We start from the raw sequence: 21,710 nt of genomic DNA, 5'->3' as shown, positions 1-21,710 counted from the left end.
CAACTCCTAAATTTGATGAACAACATTCCGCGCCAATAAAAAAGATGACAAATATGACAAATAGAGGAAAGAAAACAGCAAAAACATAACCCAAACTAGATTAATTCTAACAAAAATCCACCGCTCGCTGGCATTTTTTTCTACTAAACAGAACATAAACAGCCATCGTTCCGTTCCAGGGCGGCCTAAAGATGCTCGTACGATGGCGGCTCCGAGCGAACAAGTACACAACTTTGATGATACAGTACGATGAATATTACAAAACACGCAAACAGAACCCATGTTCAGGCGTGCGAGAAGCGGGCGAATAGAACGACTGGTAGAGTCTTGTATCGATCGATAGAATAAGGCGAACGGAGGAGCGGATGGTTTATTCGCCGAACCAGGCGTAGTGGTGCTTGTTCGCGATCTGCGCCGGGCTTAGCGGCCCAAACTGGCCATACTGGGCGGTCGGGAATTGGATGTGTGCCGGCAGCGGGTGCGTTGGCAGAACCTGTAACGGAAAAGACGGGAAGCGCTCAGTACTTGGCGTGCTGTCCTTGGACGGCATGTACGGTGAGCTCATGCTAAGCGGAGTCTTCCGCACCTGTCGGCTGGATGCGTTATGGGCCGGCGGCGGCACAACACGATTGTACGCCGTCTGGTACGGGGCAGCCTGAGATACGAATACCGCCGATCGACGGTACATGTCTCCCTGGGCGTAGATGTCCGGCTGTTGCTGTGCCTGGTGCTGATGCTGTTGCAGGATAGCGCCAGGAGAACTTCCGAGTGGCGTATTGGCGCTTGGTTGATGCTGCCGGTAGACGGCTGCTGTCGGAGGACCCCAAGATGTTGCACCGGTGGGAGTGCTCTTTGCGTGGGCATGTGGTGGAGGCGCGTGGCCGATGGAACTGCCACTGCAACCTCCACTGCTGCCTTGATGCTGCTGTTGCTGATGAATGGCAGCCGCTGCAGCAGCAGCGGCAGCAGCCGTTGCCGCTGCCATCGTCGACGAGGACGAAGCCGAAGACGACGGTATGTACGATGAAGAAGATTCGCGCTTATGTCCACCACCATTACCATAGTGCGAAGAAGATGAAGAAGAGCTCATCGTCGGTGGAGCCCAAGAGGAGCGCTTGTCCATCTGCTGCTGTTGTTGTTGCTGCTGTGAAGGATATTCGTACGCAACGAATTCACTCGGTTCCTGCTTCGGAACGTGCAGCGTTTGTTGGCCACCACTGCCCCCGGACGAGGGCAACAACAGGCATTCGTTCTGCGCCATCGCAAGGAGGCGTTTCTTTTGCGACTGGCCTGCATGCTGTTCGTATTTGATGGCTGTAAAACGACAACGAGAGTACGACCATTGTGAGTAAGCTAGAAATTTAGTAGTAACAAAAAGGATACTCACGTTGATGCTTGGGGCTACGTCGTTCTCCTTCACCATCACTGTCACCTACGGTCACGCACGCCGTCGCGGTTGATGAAACAGCGGTCGATTTTCGATGGCGTCCGCTACCAGAACTGGCATTGCAGGATCCTCCACCAGCGCCACTGCTGCTTCCACCGCTGCTAATAACACTCATGTGTTGTTGCTGATGCTGCAATGGATATTGCTGTTGCTGCTGCTGATGTCCACTCGAGCCTCCACTAAGCAGGTTGGCCGAAGCAGCATTTTGGGCGATGTTCGACGAGGAGGATGACGTTTTAATGCCACCACAGTTGTTTCCACCACCACCGCGGCAGGACGACGATTGATGCGTGCCGCGAGTACAAGCCGCCGGCTGGCTCGAGGATGCGTGCGAGCTCTTCGAAGAAGACCCGGTGTTGTGCTTCACTTCCGGCGATTCATCTTCGCTGTCCGAAATGGTGATCACGGCCGTCGGGGACGGCGTGTCGTGGATCGTGATCGTCTGCTGCTTGCTGCTGCCACTGTAGCTTCCGTTTCCTCCATGCCCATGGTGACTGCTGTGATGGCCAGCATGATGCCCGTGACTGTGACCGTGGTGGATGTGTCCACTGCCACCGTGATGATGGTGGCTACTGCCTCCACTGTGGTGAATGTTACCACTACCGCTCATCACTATCGATGAACCACCGCTACCACCACCACCGCCGTAAGACGACGTGGAGGACGAAGAGTGGTGTGTTTGTACATTGGCTGCTCCACTGCCGCTAATCGAGGAACCGGAATCCACCGGCTGATAGTGCTGCTGTTGCTGGTGATGATGGTTGTGGTGGCTGCTGCTACTGCTTCCACTGGCCAGCTGCGGTTGCTGCTGCTGCTGCGAGTGATGATGATGGTGATGATGGTGCTGTGGTGCCGGCACTTGCGGTTGCGCTTGTGCCTGCTGAACCGGCGGAGCTTGCATCTGCTGATTACCACCGACACTAGCAACCTGCGATTGCTGCTGCTGCTGTTGCTGGTGTTGCTGCTGTTGTTGCTGCTGCTGCTGTTGCTGCTGATAGAACGACGAGGACGACGAAGAGGTCGATGCAACGGCGTTGCTGCTGCTGGCCCCAGCCGTGCCACTGCTGCTGCCGTTGTCGTGATACTGCGGGCACATGTGGCTTCGATTGTACCGTTGGTGGGGTGGAGTGTTCTCCTTGACACGCTTTTTGACCGGCGACAATTGGTTGTTTTCCTTCTTGTCGTGCCGGGAAACGCTGGAATATTTACGAACACTAAACAATATTACAAAACACTCTAGACCTCGGCACATCCGAAAACAGATGGGGATGCGTGCATCCGCTTCTGTAAGATACTTACACCAGGTGATGCATGGGCGATTCCTTTTTCGGCTCGTGATGGCTCGTCTGGATGTTAAGATGCGGATTCGGGTAAATACCTTCGAGCTTCAGGAACGGCGCGGAATCGACGATCAGCGAATGAGCTGGACCGGGTTGCTGTGACCAGGACGGTACGATTGCGACCTGCCGTCCCGATTGCGGCCAGGCCACGTTCGGTTGCACCGCATTCGTAAGCAGCATCCGCTGACCGGAGGATGGTTCCACCATGGACACGGGCACCGGTACGTTCACGTACTGCTGCGGAGGTACCTGCAGTGGAGGCTGCATCGACGTACCACCGACGACAACGTGTTTGGTCGGGCTTGGCATCGTCTGGTAGCCCGGTGGGCACAGAATACTCGATACCAGCTGGTGCGGAAAAGCATCCGGACGTGCGTTGCTGTACTGACGGCCCACGTTCCGTCCACCGTAGATCTGATAGAGATGGTTATCGTACGTTGGCGCTCGTTCGCGCACAATCCGCGGCACCTGGTTGTTGAACGTGATCGTCATGTTCTCCGTCGTGTTCGGCACAAAGTTCGTCACCAGTGTGGCGGTCGTTGGCTGCACGCTCAGGTTATATCTGCAAATGATGGCAAAACCCCCAAGAATCAGTACTGTTGGAAAAGGGCTAATAAGGACTTCTTGATGACTTACGTGTGGATCATCGAATCCGTACGGCGGCACACCTCCATCATCTGCACCGAGGCCTTAACGTTGTTGCAGTGGGCATAATCCACCAGATGGGCGAGAGTCGCAAACGAATGGTTCAACGCCTCACCGGGTGTAATGCGTCGCTCCTGATCGATCGTAAGCATCCGCTTCAGCAGATCGATAAACTCCCGACGATCGGTCTTCTCTGCCAACAGCTGTCCACCCTCGATATCAGTCGGCACATTCACCTGTCCGATGTCATCCAGGCAATTGAAGATGTACTTGCGCGCCTCCTTGCTCTTGTTGTTCGTCTCAGCCTCATGCTCTTCCGGTGTTTTCAGCCGCCAGAAGGGATAGGTCGAATCAACGTCCCGGTAGAAGAACTTTGCCGTCTTGCTGGCACTGTTCAGCATGTGCTCAGTCGGTAGACCCTGTGTCTGCGATATGTACCTGTCACAAAAAGCACAAAAAGAGTGCGTTTTATTTGACTAATTCAATCAAAGGCTTGCAGACTGCTCTTGTCTTAGCAAACGATCGATACGCACCTGATTTGATCATACTCAGATGAGCCGGGATACAGGGGCCAACCCAGGAACAGTTCCGCCACCACACAACCGAGCGACCACATGTCTATCGCCTCGCAGAACGGCAGACCGAGGATGATTTCCGGTGCGCGATAGTAGCGCGACTGCAGGTACGTGTTACACACCGTTTTGCTGACGTGCGATGCCGAACCGAAATCGATTACCTTCACGCTGTTATTGGGAGAGAGTAGAAGACAAAAAAACGATTATAAGGATGACCTCATCCGGATTTACATTCCAGAGATAAAAGAACTTTGGGGGAATACTTACCGATACGGTTGTCTGTTGGGATCAACCAGCATGATGTTCTCGGGTTTCAGATCGGCATGGATCAAGCCCAGCTGCTTCAGCTTCAACAATGCAGTCAAAACCTAACCGAACATAGATAACAAGATTTTAGTATCATACATTAGTCTGAGATCCCTGAATCCCTCGCCACCAACAGGATGTATTCTCCATACCCACAAATCTCACCCAAATGAGCCACACTGGCAGATTTCCATTTGACGTAGAGTGGCCGTAAGTAGACGAGTGGCTCCATTCGTCATTTATGACCGTTTTAAATTTTACAACTATCTTTTATTAGTCATTCCGATGCTGGCGAAACAGCAGGACATAAAAAAAGCATATATCGACCACAGCCAACGGAATTGACCTACGAACAACATGCCCACACACACACGCGCGCGTGCTCGCGCTACCCATTAGCGTACAGTTATCATCCGCCGGTATTGTCGAAACCTTGGGACTCGTCACCAGACGCCAAAGGGTCTGCTGATCGGTCTAGCATGCCCGGAGCCAACTGGAGCCAATCCGTCGGTTCAAAACACCGGGCATACACACACGCAAGCACCGGGTCGCGGTGGTTCATCCCGTCGCGTCGTCAGCAGCCTGCTTGAAAAGTTGCAAACTTTTCCCGGCCAGCTTTCCCGCCAGCATCGGTTGTGATGGCGGCTACTATTGGCTGGGGGAGGTGCAGTTGAAAAGAACCAAACGCATCCCTGTGCTAAGAAGCAAGGGTAAGGGCTTTATGCGGGTAAATAAGTGCATTATATTAGCCGGCATCCTGAGTGCGTTGGCTTCGCGGGAGATGCTATAGTTTTATGTCAAGCAGCAGGCAACCACTGGTCGGGAAATTGAAAGACTGTGTGACGTAGCTTCCTTGTCTGGTGATTGGGAAGTGGTGGCAGGTCTGCTGCACGGCGGCACGGGGCAAGGGTCGAAGAGCTCGCCCTAAAAGCGTTATTGGCACACCGTCAAACTTCGAACGTGCTCTCAAAATTTTAACGATCGAAAAGTTTCCCTCACCAACGACGGGAAAACCGCCGGATGGATTGGATTAAGTATTCATGTTTGAAAAACTATGACGCACTCGCGGAAACCGGGCCGATGCACGTTTCATGCAGCCTCTCCACGGGGCTCGTCTGTATCCGCGCCGTTTTGAGCCTCCAAACACCCATTTTCCAGCATCGCTCCATCGTTCCATGTTCGTCACGCATCGGCGCGGCGTGTAGCGCCATTCAGAGGCGTAATGAGAGCGCGGCGTAGAAAACAAAAGTTTCGTCGACTAATTTATGCAATTTACGGTATTCAAATGGTGCCCCCCTCTCTCCTCCGTTTGTATCTGGCCCCTTCGGCGTTATTGATGGTAAGGTGACTAAGACTCTTGATTGGGGTAGTTCTCTTCTTCCCTCTCTCTCTCTGTCTCTCTCACTTTTTAGTCTTGCTGATAGGTTGCAACTTCCATCAATTGACATGCCGTTCGTGAGGCGAACATCATCTTTGGTACCAGTGCGCCGGGGTTTGTTATTCGAGCTGATCACCAAATATGGCCAGAAGCTACGTGTCGCTAAAGCCACTGCCTTCCATTACTTGAACACGTTTAGATACTAAAATGCCCGTCGACAGCAGCTATTGCTGCAATCGAAACTTCGCCAAGCACATTATTGCATGCAACAGGGTTAACCATAAAGTAACCTTTATCTGACGGGTTTCATTGCAATTGTAGTCACAGAAAACTCACAGAATACCCGTGTGGAAAACTATACTCAATCCAATTAAAGCCACCGGCAGTATCTACCCTCAATAGCATCTAACTGTAACGCACTCGAGTGCAATTACGCCATTCAATTAATCGCGCGGTATGCGCGGTTGGATGAATTTGATTTAAATACGGAGAGCGAGAGAAAGAAAAAAAACACCACCCCACCGACAATGAGCCACCGACGCCATTACCATTATGTTGAGGAGCCTTACGCTATGATGGGGGTTGTTTCTGCTATGGATCTCATCGCAGTAGAGCATAAATTCAACACCCATTGCCTTTTTATCGAACGCGGCAATGGTGTTATAATGCAACATGCTAAATTCAGCCACCCCTTCGCATGACTGTCGAAGCGACCGGTGATTAATGGCGCAAGGGAATTAAGAAACAAAGAATCCCGGAACGTCGCTTTCGCCTAAAGGCGTACAAACGGCGCATGAATGTTTAAAATCAAATGTAAAATCTAATTCCAGCGCGCTTACCGTGTGCACCAGGCACAGCTACACACGGTGGTATTATGGTGAATTATGTCACAGCTGCGGCACGTGTCCGTGTGCCTGTAACTGTACCTCTATGTTATCATATCAGGCTCAAGTTGCCCCACGTAGCTCGCGCCATGCTAGACTCCCGAAAAAAAAGACACCCTTTTCGAACGCAGAGGAGCTGTTTGTGTGGAAGGAATGCCGTGCCCCGAAAGGTGTTGGTGGTGTGTTGCCCTCTTTTTCACCCGCAAAGATGGATGACCATTCGGGAATCTCGCTACACCATGTAGGGAAACTGCCGTGCCGTCCCGGTGTTATCGATGACACAACGTGCAAAATGCGGCGTAACACAACCGGGCGCTCCATGGCCGAAAAAGGTGCACTAAGAGTGAGAGAGAGAGAGAGGGTGAAAAAAAACACCTCCAACTTCCAAACACCACTTGAAAAACAGCTCATGTTCTCGCTTCTTGTTTGGCTGGAAAAGTCCTGGAAATCCCGTCCATGCTGCGGGAAAATTCAGGGTAGAATATGATAATTGCACTCTACAGCGCAGAGGGAGGCTTTCAGACGCGTCTAGCGCCGTTAATTGATGATGATTAATCCTGCTTATATGGCAGAAAAGAGACGGAGAAATTATATCCCTCTCCTGGGCTCATTGCAAATGCCGCAGCCAAACATCAAAGCAACACGTCATGACACAGTCTCTCTCGATCGGGTAGGGCCGCCGCTAGCCCACATCTTGGCAAACTAACGGCAAAAATCTGTCAATTAGACCGCGACAACATCTGCCATGGGTGCAGCAGCAGCAGCAGCAGCAGCAGCGAGTGCAGTAGCGCTCGAGTCCCTGTCATAATCATCACAACATTGATGTAAAGTCCTCAAGTCAGACCTGTCCACGAAACCTGTCTCCCATCCGCGGATCGATTGATTTGTATGCACCGTGTCAAACACACACACACACACACACACCATTCCCGGCGCCTGCGAGATCCTCAGCATCCAATCTACTGCAAAAGCTCGCTGGAAGGATGGTGTGTGCCACCGTCAGCTTCTTCCGAAATCCCGTTAGCAATCGCGATCGGGAAATCACACCACAGTGGGAGAGAGGGTTTTCACTGACTTTATTGGGTCACAGCTGGGCCTGCCAAGAGAAACGAAAGCTAAAGCCCGTATCGCTTCGTCTCGCATGAAACTCGCGGACCCAGCTTCACACCACCATCGCGAGCTAGCTATCGCAGCAGGCGAGATAAGATCGTACGGTTCGCGGTCACCCTTTGTGCGGTGGTTATGCAGAACTCGTGACCGTGGTTAAGATGCTGTGAACCTTTCAAAAAAAAAAAAAGAAAAGCAAAGCAAAGCTCCCAAACTGGCCACCACAAATGACACCATCGTACCCGGCCCGGCCGAACGAGGACGAGCGAGATTATTTCCTGCACTCACACACAAACCAAAACGTATGCAAATTTCTTCGCTCTCATCGCCCGGGGGAGCAAAAGTAGGAGTGAAAGATGCCGGAATTGGAGGATTGAACCCCAACAAGGCAAAGACTCAATCCCCAGGCTGGTATAGGTAGACCAGAATTCGTGGCCATTCTTTTGGGGATCCCATTCGTACAGACGCGACCAGAGGGATTGTCGAAGCACACCAAGCTCTCAAATTGACGGTTGTGGAATGGAAATTGGGCGAACCGCGACTTGTCCTACATCTGACGATCTCTGTTTTTGTGCGGGTCAACAGTAAGATCGACCACCAGGCACCATGAATTCTGATGCTTGTAAGAGTGCAACCGAGCGTCTTTCGGGGTTGGTTTCCCTGTCGACTAAATGACCCGTTGCGAATGAATTTCATCAGAAAGATACCTTAAACGGGCGAAGAAACCCGACACCGATCGACAAGACTAGAAAAATTGAATGTCTACCAATTCGCTTCGACGGTGATGATGATGATGATCGCACATAAGCCAATGTTTGTGCTTTTGATTCTCGCACACAGTGGCGATCACTTTAATGCCAGAAACTTAATATGCGCCGTGCGTCGTTGAACGAATCGTTGTGAAAACAAAAAAAACTCTCCTCATGTCATAAAGTGCAAGTTCGAAACGAGGACGACGACGACTTCATATGCTGCACTATCAAACTGACGCACGAAAGACACGCAGTGACTCGATCTGGTGATCCTGCAACACCGCCACAACAGTCTCTAGCAGTTGTTGCTTTCGACTCGAAATAAATCTTCGATCGTAATCGCGTACGAAATGGACGAAAGCGACCGGGCCCCAATCGCCTTCAAACCACCACCCCAAAAAAAAACGGGGTGCGCGGAGAAATACGTGCATGAGAAGAAAAGAAAAATGTTTGTGCATTCGCCAAACAGGTCCGTCGACGGTCGTGTTGTGCGCGCCAATGCGCCTTTCGAGCGCCGCCGCGCGCACAATCAGCCAATTGAGACTTGGGTTTTGTTTCTGTTTGTGCTTTCTCAACGGTGGTGTTGCAAAAGCAGATGAAGAGTGACCCGGTGGGGTGGAAACCCGAGACGGAACAGCTGCATCTGCAGATAGCAGCGACCCTGATGGGCAACAACACACACACACACACGCACACAATCTCGCCCTATTTCACGTCCCAGATACCCCCGGGCAAGTTCAGCAAGCGGTGGGGAATGAGATCAACACTGGCCAACGAATAGAGCAAAGGGACGTTTTTCAGCGTTGGCATCCCTCATTTCCTTGCCATTAATAATGAACATCTTTTTTTTTGTTTTTGGTCCTCCACTCCATTCCAGCGGGTGATCAAAGCAGATGAGCAGATAAACAAGCGATACTCATTATGCGACCTCTGATTTCCAGGAAGCGTTTGTTTTCCCTTTTCGCATTTTGTTTCATCGCAGAGTGTGCTTCTCGAATGAATGAATCGCTAAGAAACTGGCGCATTTCGTTTCTCCTATTAATTAGCGACCGAAGGAAATAGCATTCCAGATAAATTTGCAAAATGAAAATCACCAATCTCATGTGTCTTAGTCTGCTGAAATATACAGCCGCACGTCTCCATGTGTAACCGTCAAGACAACGCGTGATCAGCAACACTGAAACGTTGATAACCCCAACAACCAACCCGGAAGGTACAGAACCAGAAACCAGAACCGACCATAAACCACCACAGCATTCTGGTCGAAGAGAAGTTGACAGAACCAGCAAAACGATTGGTAAAAGGTAACGTCCAGAATGGCTTGTAGCCTCTAGAACCACTTACCTGCTGCAGGATGGGCCGGATGTACTTCAGCGGAAGGGGCGAGAACTTGTTCTGCTTGAGGAAATCGTACAGGTTCTGCTCCAGCATCTCGAACACCAGGCAGGTGTGGTTCTTGTGCTGGAAGCACTCGAACGCGCGCACGAAGTTGAACTCGTCCGCATTTTCCTGGCTCAGTCGGCTGAGGATCGACACCTCGATCTGGCCCTGGCGCGCGTAGGACGGATGGTTCTTCAGGATCTTGATGGCGACGATGTCGCTCGTTCCCTTCTTCCAACATTTTACCACCTGCCCGAAGGTGCCGCGACCGAGGAATTCTAGGACCTGTGCAAGGAAATGGGAGAGAAAAAAAAAAGCACAAATTGAGACGTTAGTATGGACGCTAGAGAATCCGGTAGCTGTGTTTTATGACATCCATCCACGCAACAAGATCGCCTTTATTTGGTTCGAATTGTGCAGATCGGTTGCCCGTGACGACAATAAAAAACATCCTAAGGGAAAGAAAAACAAGATCGGGAAGATCACCTTCAAGAGTCCGAACGATCGTCGTGTAGAGACAGGAACTGGCAAGGATCAGGACGCGATGAAATAACCGTAAACGAGGAACCCTTATTCGGTGCGCGTGTCAACTTGAGCTACTGGTAACAGGAGGGATCCTTTTTTTTTAGTGTTCTGCATCGGTTCTCTGCTTTTATTGCCACAGCACACCCACCGCCACCCGTTGCGCCATTAATTTTCCCCCCACATTTTGCCTAAACTAGCGCAACCGGTTCTGTTCTTTCATATTTCGCTCGCGCCGTAGGCCGGACTATAAAAATTCACCTCACCGCTCGGGCGCACGTCACACGTCGACGAAATTGTGAAAGTAGCGAATAATCGAAACACCAAATCAAGTCGAGCCTCCGAATAAAAAATCGCTCCCGTCACTCTTTCTCTCTCTCTCTGTTTTTCACTCGCGTAACCAACAAAGGAGCGAGCGAGAGGCAGAGTAGGCAGCGAAAAACAGCAATGGAAGCACATACACACCAAAATGGTAAAACATGTTTGCCACCCGCTTTTGTGCCGGTCACGAATGGAAGAGGTAAATGTTCTTGTTTGGCAAAATCCACCGAAACAAGCGGAGCTCAAACCCGTGGGTGGAATGGAGGGAGAGCGGAGGGGTAGGGGGGGAGCCCAGCGAGGGGAGCTGTTTTTGAGGTCACGCTTAATGACTGTAGATTTTTTTTTCCCGCCAGTTCTGTTTTCGATGTTGTTTTGTTTTAAAAAGCGCGGTTTCCTTAATTTTCCCTGCAGCGCTTTAAAAAAAACGCAACAAGAACAATCTAACAGCACCAAGGCAACAACCAGCCCGCGAGCAAAGGAAAAGGCCACAGAACGCCTTTGCTGGAGTGCCATATTTTTTTTTAATGTTTCCTACACCCTTGCCCGGCCAGAAAACCTGTCCCCGGTTGAGTGAAACGCACCCGCCGTTCGATAATGGAACCTCCCCCCCAAGAACCAGCTCCCGATTAATTCATTTCTATTTGTTTTTGCGAGGAGGATTTTTTTTGTGTTTGCTTTTTCACCCAATAACCGTTGCGTACCTGTTTCCGCGCCGACCCCGGGGGAAACTAGTTCGTTGCAGCTATTTATTATTTCGAAAGTACGCAGAGGCCGGCGGACGGCTGGACCAACAGCGGCGTCGTGTTTGCAATAAATTTTGACGCGCAAGGTGATTTTGGGGAGCTCATTTATTAACCAAAGGCATTCTCGCGACCCGGTCGGTCTTTGGCTGGTGGAACCGTAAGCATCGTCAGCCCACGGACGTGAGCCTGTGCCAGAGGTACACCCCTTATGCGGCAACTCTCCCACAGTGGCCCGAAAATCACAACAATCTGATAACCATCTTGCGGAGGTGTTGTGTGTGTGTGTGTGTGTGTGTGCCCTTACAAAACCCAACGATCGAAGCCTACAGTCCGCGAACAAGTTTCGAGGGCGCCCGCGAGAGACACGCGGTGCGAAATCGTTTGCACCAAAACTGTCCCATAACTCATAGGCACCGGCATTGAATGGGTTGTAGCCTGCAATGGCGCTTTAGCGTGTTTTTTTTTTGTTGTAAAATTTCTTCATCTTCATCTCGCAAGGCCACACTAGGCGCTGTATAACAAGAATGAAAGAACAAACCCAGAGAGGTATAGTGTTCCGTCGATAGTGGAATTTGTCAGCATTTTAGAGCCGACGTTGCAGCAGATGATTCCATTATAAGTCACTGTGTTTCAGAGCCTACGATCCTCCAAATCATCCTCTTTTCCACTACCATCAACACACAATGCAGACAGTGTGATAGAATGTGCGACTCCCCTTTGCAGGTACCAAGTGATGGCCGCCGTGTTGCTGACACAACACAACCGAAAGATGAAACAAACAATTATCTCAAACGAAAGCCAACAGATAACTCCTTGCTCGATTGGCAAGGCGATCCGTCAGCAGAGTGTATGTGTGTACGTGTGTGTGTGTGTGGGGGGGTGGATGGTGTGCGCCATCATACCAATTGGTTTGACCAATCATTCGGACCCCGTCCGCTTGCAGCAACCCGTCATTTGTTCGACATTTGTTGACGCAACTACCCACCAAACCACCACGGTGGTGATCGCCACAATTAATGAGGCGGGTTGAACTGGCCTGGTCATAACCTCGTGAGATGTGTTTCGGTTGTTTCTACACCGTCGGTGTGGATCATTTTTTCGAAATGTCAGAAGAAAAACAAAGATCATGAAATTGAAGACACAAAATATGATCAATGATCGACCCAAATTATGGCCGAAAAACAATAAACCCTTATGGGCCATGTGAGTGCAGGCAGCAGCGTCTGATGTTGCAGAAGTACATTTTCTAAGCAACACTACCAGGAACGAAGAAGCAGTTTGCACCCATTTAGAGATACTTAAGCGTCAGTATCGCGTCAGTATTGCGGAATATCTATCAAACACCGAGCCCAGATCAACCGCTCGAGCTGGCCAAATGTGTTGCCAAATCAGCCAAATCACCTACAACAACCTCATGCTCTCGGTGGTTTTCAGCCCCTAAATCAACCGTCGTGCACGTCCGTCTCCTCTCGTCAGTACGCGATACGAAGGGGGCAAAAGGCGAACAACAGCACGCAATTCACGAGCACACAATAAGACGATTTAGTGGGTGGATTGCGTCCGAGGGCGATTGGTACACGGTCAGTCTCAGAATACCGCCAACGATAAGATAGCGCGAGCTCGAGCGCGAGTTTTTGGGAGATACATTTTACATTGTATGATCCAATTCCAACGGGCCTGGGCAACCGTTCTCTCCGTGCCTCGTTTGCCTTCGTTTGTCGTCGTCTCAAAGGCAGGCACAGGCAGCCTTGTGTCTGGGTGGATTTCGGCCCCCAACAACAGCACAACACCCCATTTTCAACGGTCTAGCCACCAGCCCCATGCGATTATCCCGCAAGCGTAATCCAAAATCCGCTCCTACCGATTCCACTTGTGCCGTTCTTCCCAGCTCCCGCCACTCCCAGCACGGCCATTGTGTGAGTGTCAATGCGTCAAAGTTACGGCTGTCAATTCGCGGGCAGCTTGGCGCGGCCAGCAACAACCCCCGTCGGCAGGACGGGCAACGTCACGCGGTCTGTGCATGTGCCGGTGGCAAAGCGGACGATGACTTACGTAGATTATAAGGAGAAAGTTTCGAATATCGGCGGCTAGCGCATAAGCAGCACGGTGTGGTTGTTGCTCTCCGCAACCGGGGAGGTCAAACCACGACCGGCCGTCCTACAGATAATGTGACGCGGGCAGTTTGTTTGTGAGGTCGACTGACGGTGGGTGATATTCATAGCTTCCAGGGGGTCACAGGGAGGTTTGCATCGCCTCACCGCATCCATAGCCGGATTGAATAGAGAGCTGCCCCCGTGTGTATGTACACAACTCTTTACGCTACTCGTTTCGTTACAAAATGAAAAAGAAAAAGCGACGGACGGACCGACGGTTGTTGTGTTTCTTGAGCTGAGCTTCCATCAACTCCATCAACACAGCACGCCACGACAATGGAAATATTCCGCAAAACCCAAAACCTGCTTATCGCGGGATGAAAATTGCACGCGGAAAAAGCTCACCCCCGGTGGAGTGATTTTCGCATTTCGAAGAAAGCTATTTGAAAGGGAGAAACCTGCGATTGATCGGAAAATGCACAAATCACGCGTTCATCAAAACCACCGTCTCGTGGATGTGTAACTGTATTCAGGGTGACGTGCCTTTCCGTTGATACGGCACGGATCCAACGACATACATCGGGCATCGGGTTGAAAACTCCCTTTTGCTCATGATTTAACGCTGGCACATAAACGCTCTCTAACCTCATTATACACTGGTGGGTTATTTTTTGTTTAAAAAGAGAGTCGTTATGTGTTGCCTTATGACTTCTTCTTCGAATTTTCAGGGCTATCTCGCATCTAATACCGCACCGGTTGTTCTTTCCCTGTGCCTTCTAGCGGCAGTGGTTTGATGAAAATCGCTCAACCGGATAGGGCACAGAAAGATTGAATATCTCTAAGCCCAGCACACGGCCGGAATGAAGATGTTGTGATGGTCTCGAGAGCTCTTCCGTTACACTGGCAGAGTCTAATGTGTCCCGGCGTGCCATTAATTTCCAAGGTTTCCATTTACTCAGACCCGTCTGGGAGACACCACCGACGTTGAAGACGACCACAGAGCCGTCATATAGCCTAGGTATCGCACCTCGAACGTCAACGCGATGGTGCATAGCTTCGAGGAAAACGTTCAACGGGAACGACCAGTCGGCCCGCCTCGATGTGTCGGATGGTAATTTTGCACCAAACGCCGGCTATTGCAGCCTTTGTCACCGGACTTTTGCTCCGTTGGTCAAACCGTGCTGGAGTAGTATTGACGGCTGATAGCTGAGCTACGATAGGCAACCGTCTTCGGCAGATTTCCTCGGCAATGGTGCTATATCGCAAAGCTATTTTATTTTATTCACCACAACTCGGGCTCGGCCATTGCATGCGATGGCCACCCATTTAGGTTGGCTGAATGGAAATGACGGTCTCCACGGAATGGACACTCGCTCGTGTGTCTCTTCAGCCACACCACCGTGTGGGCCAACGTTGAAAGAAGTAGAAAAAAAAGCGTATCCAGTTTCTCATCGAGGATTTCCTCACTCAACCGGCCCGTCAACGACCTCCGAGGACGAACTTTACGGCCGTCAATGGCGCTAAAACACACAGATTATGTGCGGGGACCGGATGGTTTGGTTCACTCTTTCAGACCCGTCTGGCAGTTTGACTGAGACGATTGCACACGATCCCTTTCGAACACCCTTCTCGATGTGCTGCTCTCCAGTGGCCGTTTGCACCGAAGCCCCAGTAGTGTTCGATCAGGAGTCTTTACCAATCAACCGATCCCCTACTATTGGAGAACCTTCAACAAACTCACCGTCGTTCGAACGCACGAACTCTGATCGGTTGGGATTTGGAAAGGACTTCCAAGGATTAGAAATCTTTGTCTCGTTCGCTCGATAGCTGCCGAAATTGGACACTTCAGAGTTTGAGACCCACGGCGGCTACGGAGGCGTCAAACTTGCCGACGTTGCGACAAATCATCCCTTCGGTTGTTACGAACTTCAGCAACAATATGCATTCGTTATTTTTGTCTCCAGCGGACGCCAGCGAAACGGCGAATGTATTTCTGGTGAGTAAAACTTTCCAGAACACCAAAGTTCCGCTGTTGCAGCCAAGTAAGGGTTTTCACGAGGGGCGACACAATGTTTTAAGGTTCTTTATGAGTGCGCATCCGGCCAGCTTGACTCAAAAGGCCCGGATCTGGGAGTGTAAACGCACGCACAAGAAACACTGTACGAGAGTACCCGATTTCCTAGGGCTGCCTTCGCCCTCTGAGGGTCGCGAAAAGGGACAGCCTGCAGCGTGAGCTTATTTTTTTTCGTCACCCACCCACTGGTGTTGCTGCGATGGAGCATCGCACGCGTTTTATGTTTATGTGCCTCCGTTTGCAAACATGCTAGGAGGACGTTGGGACCCGCGGCAGGGACTAAGTACGTTCTTGGTGTGCATAAAAAAAGGACACCATAATACGCAACACCGTGGACAAGGGGATCATACATACAATAATGCGTCGCAAGAGACGTCCGAAGACGATTTGCTGAGGGACCTCTCACAAAGCTGCAGGTACCTTCCTCACGTAGCAAATATCGAAGATATTGCCCAGATTCGGAGTACGTCTGGGTGCAAAATTTTGGATGCAAACCTCGCCAACGAACCTGCCTTCAGCGAGCTGGCTGGCTGGCTGCCGATCGTGGAGAAACTCTCGCCAGCCAAGGGCAATGAACGGGTGCAATTTGCGTCAGGCAGCAATTTTTTATTATGTTTATTTTGTTTCATACCATTGATATTGCAGATTTTTTGTTGTTGCTGGTGTTGTTCTTTGCTTGCGTTTTGTTTCGCGCTTTGCTCCGCAACTTTTGCTGCCGAGGGAGTTTCTTTTTTTTTCACCGTTTGCTTCGCTTACCGCGGGGTCTGCTTCGCTTACGCCTGTGAAGTATGCATTTACCGTAGGCACACTCGGTCGGGCATTTACGGAAGGCACAGTTATTGTATATATATATATTTTCTGTTTGAATCGGGCTCGCTTTTTTTTCGCTCACAACCACCAGCTTTTCCGTTATCTTCCTAGGTGCCACTCCTAGGGGATGAAATGCTGTTCTTTTGCCAGCTACTCTAGCACAAATCGGACCAGAATAGAGGTGTTGGAGTAACAGAACCCGTACGCAAGCCTGCGGATACACATTAATTAAACAATCGGTCGGGGCGGTTTTCTTGGGAAAATTATTCCTAACCCAAGTGCACCTCAGCCGTCGCAAGGTTCACTACACGCACGCGATTGGTAACCATCGTCGAGTTGGTATGCGGTAGTTTAAAATAAATAATAACGAGCTCTCCTGCCGGCCGACGGTGATGATTTAGTCGATTTAATGATACAGGGCAATGGTGTGACCAAGGGTGACTGTGGCGAGTCGAACAAAACACCATACACCGGGGCAGAGTGCAGCGAATCGGACTCTTGGTGAAGATATGACAAGGCAGGTCGTTTGACCCGTTGTTTAAATTTTGAAACCCACACCAAAAAACAACGACATTTCAGCCATCGGCTATCGGCCGAAGGACGTGTGTCTGAACACAGATCGACCATGGTATATTGGGAAATTTTTATCCTTTTCTGCTATCCTTTTAAAGTCGACAAATGCTAAACGCATTTTCGATTTGTTTCGCAACCAAACGAAAAAAATACACTAATCCCTATGTCTAAGGTTTCGGACCTTTGAACCACACCATGGGGACAATAAAATAACAAAACGTCCAACAGAAAGCTGAACGCACGCGAACCGAAGGACGACCCTAGGGCATTGGGCGGCCGTGTTTGTGTGTGTGTGTGTTTACCGGGTGACCACCGGTAATTCAAACACGCCGCGTTAATTCGACCTACACGCCACCACGCCGCGTGCCACCACCGAAAAGGCCTTCCGAAAAGGCTTCCATAAAAGTCCGATGTCCTCCAGCCGAGGACGACATGCGACGTGAGCGACCTCCAGAAGCACCTGACACCTGATGTCGAACCCCACGGCACTAAACACACACACACAAAAACACCACTCATTCGCGGATAGGCTCGACGGCGGTGGTTCCTTCCTCCATCGGGGTTTGTTCATGGCATCGAAGGGACGGTGAAACATTTAATGGCTACCGTTCGTGCCGCATTGATTTACGACTCCTCACGGTTTCTCACCAAAAAGGCGACGCGCGTCTCGCACACACGGACCACAGAAGGACCCCGCCAAGCCAATCTGATCCCCCTGAGGACAGGTGAACATTGCTGCTGTTTCAGCTGTCGGCGCGCGAAAAATCTTTGCTTTGCGAAAACAATTATCGCGACACAAATATGCCGTCCCTCCCCGAAATGGTGGGTTTTTAGCAATACTGAAGCGCCAAGCGAGAATGATCGACGCGCGCGCAAGAAAGCGTTACAAAACTGCTAGCTGGGTAAAAGTACTTTTGCTTTGAGAATTTAAATGCTGTCAAAAATCTTTCTGTACTCTTTTACTGCAGAAAGTAAGCACACTTCGCGGTGTTTCGAATCCATCCGGAAGGCAAGTAGTTGGCAACACCCCGAAGGGAAAGCGTCGAAAGCAAACAAAACGCCCATAAACCTCTCCCCGCTGGTCGAGTTTTGTCGACGGCAAGAAGCGGAATAATTTGCACAAACATACATTAACCTACAAAAAAAAATGGCCATAAAAAGCAGGGAGCAGCAAGAAAAGTTTGAGTTCTAGTGCGCACAAAAAAAAATCTGCATACATATATATGCTTATTGCTTCTTGAACAGTTATTACGAGGCACTGTGTATTGTGATAACGCCAGTTACACCATTCGAAGGTTCACTCCGTTCGGTGCCCAAAAAAACAACAGCCAACAAAACTCAGAACATTTCCAAGGATAAATCCCACTCGAACCTGTGCGATATTCCCACGTAACTTCTCCGACGAGCTTCACTCACGAAAATTATCACGACTCGCCCGGGTTTCAGATCTCGCGCGGCGAATGGGAAGAGTTTGGACAACAAGTAACCGTGAACTAACCTCATACTGTGCGGACAGGGAGTAGAGCACCTCATGCTGCACCAGCTGGTAGTCACCGTCGGCTCCACTGCTGGAACGCTTGCTGGAGGTCTGCGTGTTGGCATGACCTCCTCCGGTTGCAACCTTAGAATGTGCCGTCTTGGAGCCGTTGGACGGGGCACCCATAGCCCCGGAAGCCGCAACCGTGCCGCCTCCGCCGCTGCCACCACCACTCGGTACTGTGCCTCCTCCGCCGCCGCTGGTTGCACACTCGCCGCAACCACAAACGCCCTCAGCTGGATGGGAGAAACGAGAGAGAGAGAAGAAAAAAAAACACACAAATAAATTACATCACTCCGTTAGAATTTTACACGCCACGACTCTCTCGATCGCGAGATAGCAGGTTCTCGCCAGAACGGAGGGATTTTTATGTCTAATGCCTAATGAGCTTGCTTACTGTTGTTTTCGATTCGAGTGCGAAGAAATACACACCCACCCACGCATCTATTCGATTGTTTCGCTAATGAAAGGGAAATAGGAAGAGTACGAACCGGCTGTTTTTTTTTTGGCGGAGCGATTTGAGATAGAATAAAACAAGCGACTATAATTCATTCCCGACCCAAGCATAACTCGCTTCTGTGTTCTCGAGGCCAAGCTTAATACGACACCGTCACGATCGATCGACGGCACGATGGCTACTTCATGATGCGTCCCACGACGATGTTGATTTCAATATCGAAAAGCGGTATTTTTTTGTTGTTGTTGTTTGTCTCCCTCCGCATGATGATTAATTTCCCATCTATTCTTCGCCCCGAACGCGTGCGACGTGTATGTGTGCGAGGGAAACGCATGAAAATCCAACAAATTGCCGGTTCCGACACTCACATACACTGGGGCGCATACGCCATGCGTTTCGAACGTTCGACTCCATTTTTGTGTGCTGCCCAAGGATTGACTCCCGGCGTCTGAGCCTGGGTTGGGTCCGGAAAATACATGACACTGCCAAAAATGGAGAAGCGCGTTCGAAACCGACGCGTGAGGACCAACCCTAGGCGAGACCCCACAGCAGATGGAACAAAGTTTGGTGGAAAATTTGTTTTATTTATAAAGCCGGCTTGTGACGCAAATCGACCACACACACACACACACACGCTAGCGCGCACGCAGCCGTGGTGCATGACGGTGGGAAAAACCGGGTGGGCTAGAGACGCTAGCAGTTGCCTGGTGTGAGGTTTGCACGTGAAGAAAGAATTAGGCCTGCGGTGGACGTTTCTGTCGGGATGTGTGAAAGAGGTCGATCGATCTACAACACGCCGAAGTCGATCCTTAACGAAGAAATCGTGAACAGCATATTCAATCCATCCAGTTTTAGTGTCTTCTAGGGCTCTTTTTTTCGGCAATAGCACAACAAAAACAAAAGAAAGCATCGTAGGAATATTTTTCGGTTTGCGAAAATCAGCACAAAACAAGTTCACTATTCAGCAATTTGATAATTTTGCAATAATGTATGTTTTGCTGATGGATCTTTGCAATATTTCAAAAAAAATTACCTTTCTTGTTGTTATTGTTACTTATTTAAGAACGGCCTGCCGTATTTATATTTGAAAAATTATTTGAGAGCTGAAAGGCATTTCCTCCCAACAGGCGCTGAGAGCCTTATCCCGGGCTGACTCGGTTAAAAGTGTATCTTTCGCAGATGAAATTTTCACTAACATACTATGCATTTAGCAAAAGGCAAAAGGAAAACTCATTCCAAACAATCGCCGATCAACGGCACTGAGATGGCATTTTACATCGGAAATGAAGAGGCAGAAACAATTTATATTTCATTCAGTGCAATCGCAAGCCGGTCGAGGAGTTTATACGACGTCCGATGAAAGTATGATCGATTTTCCTAGACACACGTCGTTCGACGAGCGCACACATCCTCACACACGCAGTAGGTTTCACATTTTTCACGCGTAACTGGATGGGATTTGATGAGAAAGTACCCGATATGTGATCGATACTTGGCAATTTATCGGCACTGGAATGCGGTAACAAATTGAGTATCTATTGCATGTTCACATCCGATGGAGGGTGTTCATTTCGCCATCGAACCCGCTTTCTATCGATAAAAAGACGAGGAACCGATTTGCGCAGTGGCCTGGTACACAACAAAGCTGCCACAACAAAACCCACATCACCTTTGCTCGCATCTGTCCGACAACCGATGTAACGGAAAGCGCGAAAATAACGCTCCTGCACCATGTGTCAATCAAACATCGTGTTGCAGCGAGACCCACGGCCAATTCGCGACAACAAACCATCGCCATTTATGGGCGCAAAATTATAAGACGCCAGGCGTAAAGAAGCTGAGCCACAGCAAAAAGGCTTCTCGTGAATTTATAAAATTGTCACCTGCAACCATCGAACGGGACCCCCGACGGTATCCGGTTTTTTGCGGCAGGAAATGGTGAGAGAGCAAGAGACGCGTCACGTCTCGAGAGAATGCGTGATAATTAAAAGGAAATTTTAATGCTCGTCCGCCGGCCCAAAAGGGATGCTTTTTTTTGTCTGCTCTGCCGTCTCGACCCACCATTCGGCGATTGCTTTCGTTCCCATTTCTTTTGCGCAGTCCAAACCGGACAAATCCTTGCGGTATAACGCCTTCGTTTCGCGGGTTCAGGTCACCACATGCTTGCGGATCCACGCCGTTCACCACCGCCGGCGTGGATTTCACACACAAACGGTTCTGACCGGAAAATGAACCGGTTTTCTTTCCGTGCACTCTTGAAAAAGGTTGCCCGGCACTGTGTGCCGTACAGCGACCGGGCACCAATAAAAAAAAATAAGGTGCTATAGACCCATCAACCGGCTGAGCGACCTTTCTCCAGCGATTTAAGAAATAAAAAATGGCACGATCTCTCGCGAAAGTCGGGATCGGTTGGGTCGCGTTTGGTTTGGTCTGCGAGCGAGTTCCTAGAAGGGGGCGAATATTGCGATCGACCGCAAAGTAGGCCATTCGATTCGACAAACCTTCACCCCACGACAAAGCGGAGGATTATTATAAACGCAATTTGGGCAAATGTTTTAAGGATCAATTTTAGGATTTGTTCAAGGGCTCTTCCCTTTTAGCTACAAGTGAAATGATTCACCATTGGCGAGGCTGAAGATTTCGAATCCAACAAGCGGGTTGAGTATTTTACATTACTTTGAAACCTCCCAACAAATCACCGCCCGGTTTATGCGTCTTCGCTTTCGAAATCATCGTCCGTATCAAAGCGTTGTCATTTGCCTACGG

General features: G+C 50.1%; 1 protein-coding gene across 1 annotated transcript; it reads right to left on the bottom strand.

The window, feature by feature from the left end:
* Window positions 1-370: 370 nt before the first annotated feature.
* Window positions 371-18,613, bottom strand: LOC128723391 (homeodomain-interacting protein kinase 2-like). The gene is made up of 8 exons (XM_053817123.1): window positions 18,449-18,613; window positions 9,779-10,099; window positions 4,275-4,375; window positions 3,966-4,175; window positions 3,424-3,870; window positions 2,747-3,349; window positions 1,388-2,661; window positions 371-1,314 (listed from the first exon to the last, which is right to left on the bottom strand). Exons 1-8 carry the CDS (start codon window positions 18,611-18,613, stop codon window positions 371-373), a joined length of 4,065 nt encoding a protein of 1,354 aa, XP_053673098.1.
* Between the last annotated feature and the right edge of the window lie 3,097 nt (window positions 18,614-21,710).

This window comes from Anopheles nili, chromosome 3, assembly GCF_943737925.1.
Source record: "Anopheles nili chromosome 3, idAnoNiliSN_F5_01, whole genome shotgun sequence".
Classification (NCBI taxonomy): domain Eukaryota; kingdom Metazoa; phylum Arthropoda; class Insecta; order Diptera; family Culicidae; genus Anopheles; species Anopheles nili.
This window is presented reverse-complemented; position numbering and strand designations above follow the sequence as displayed.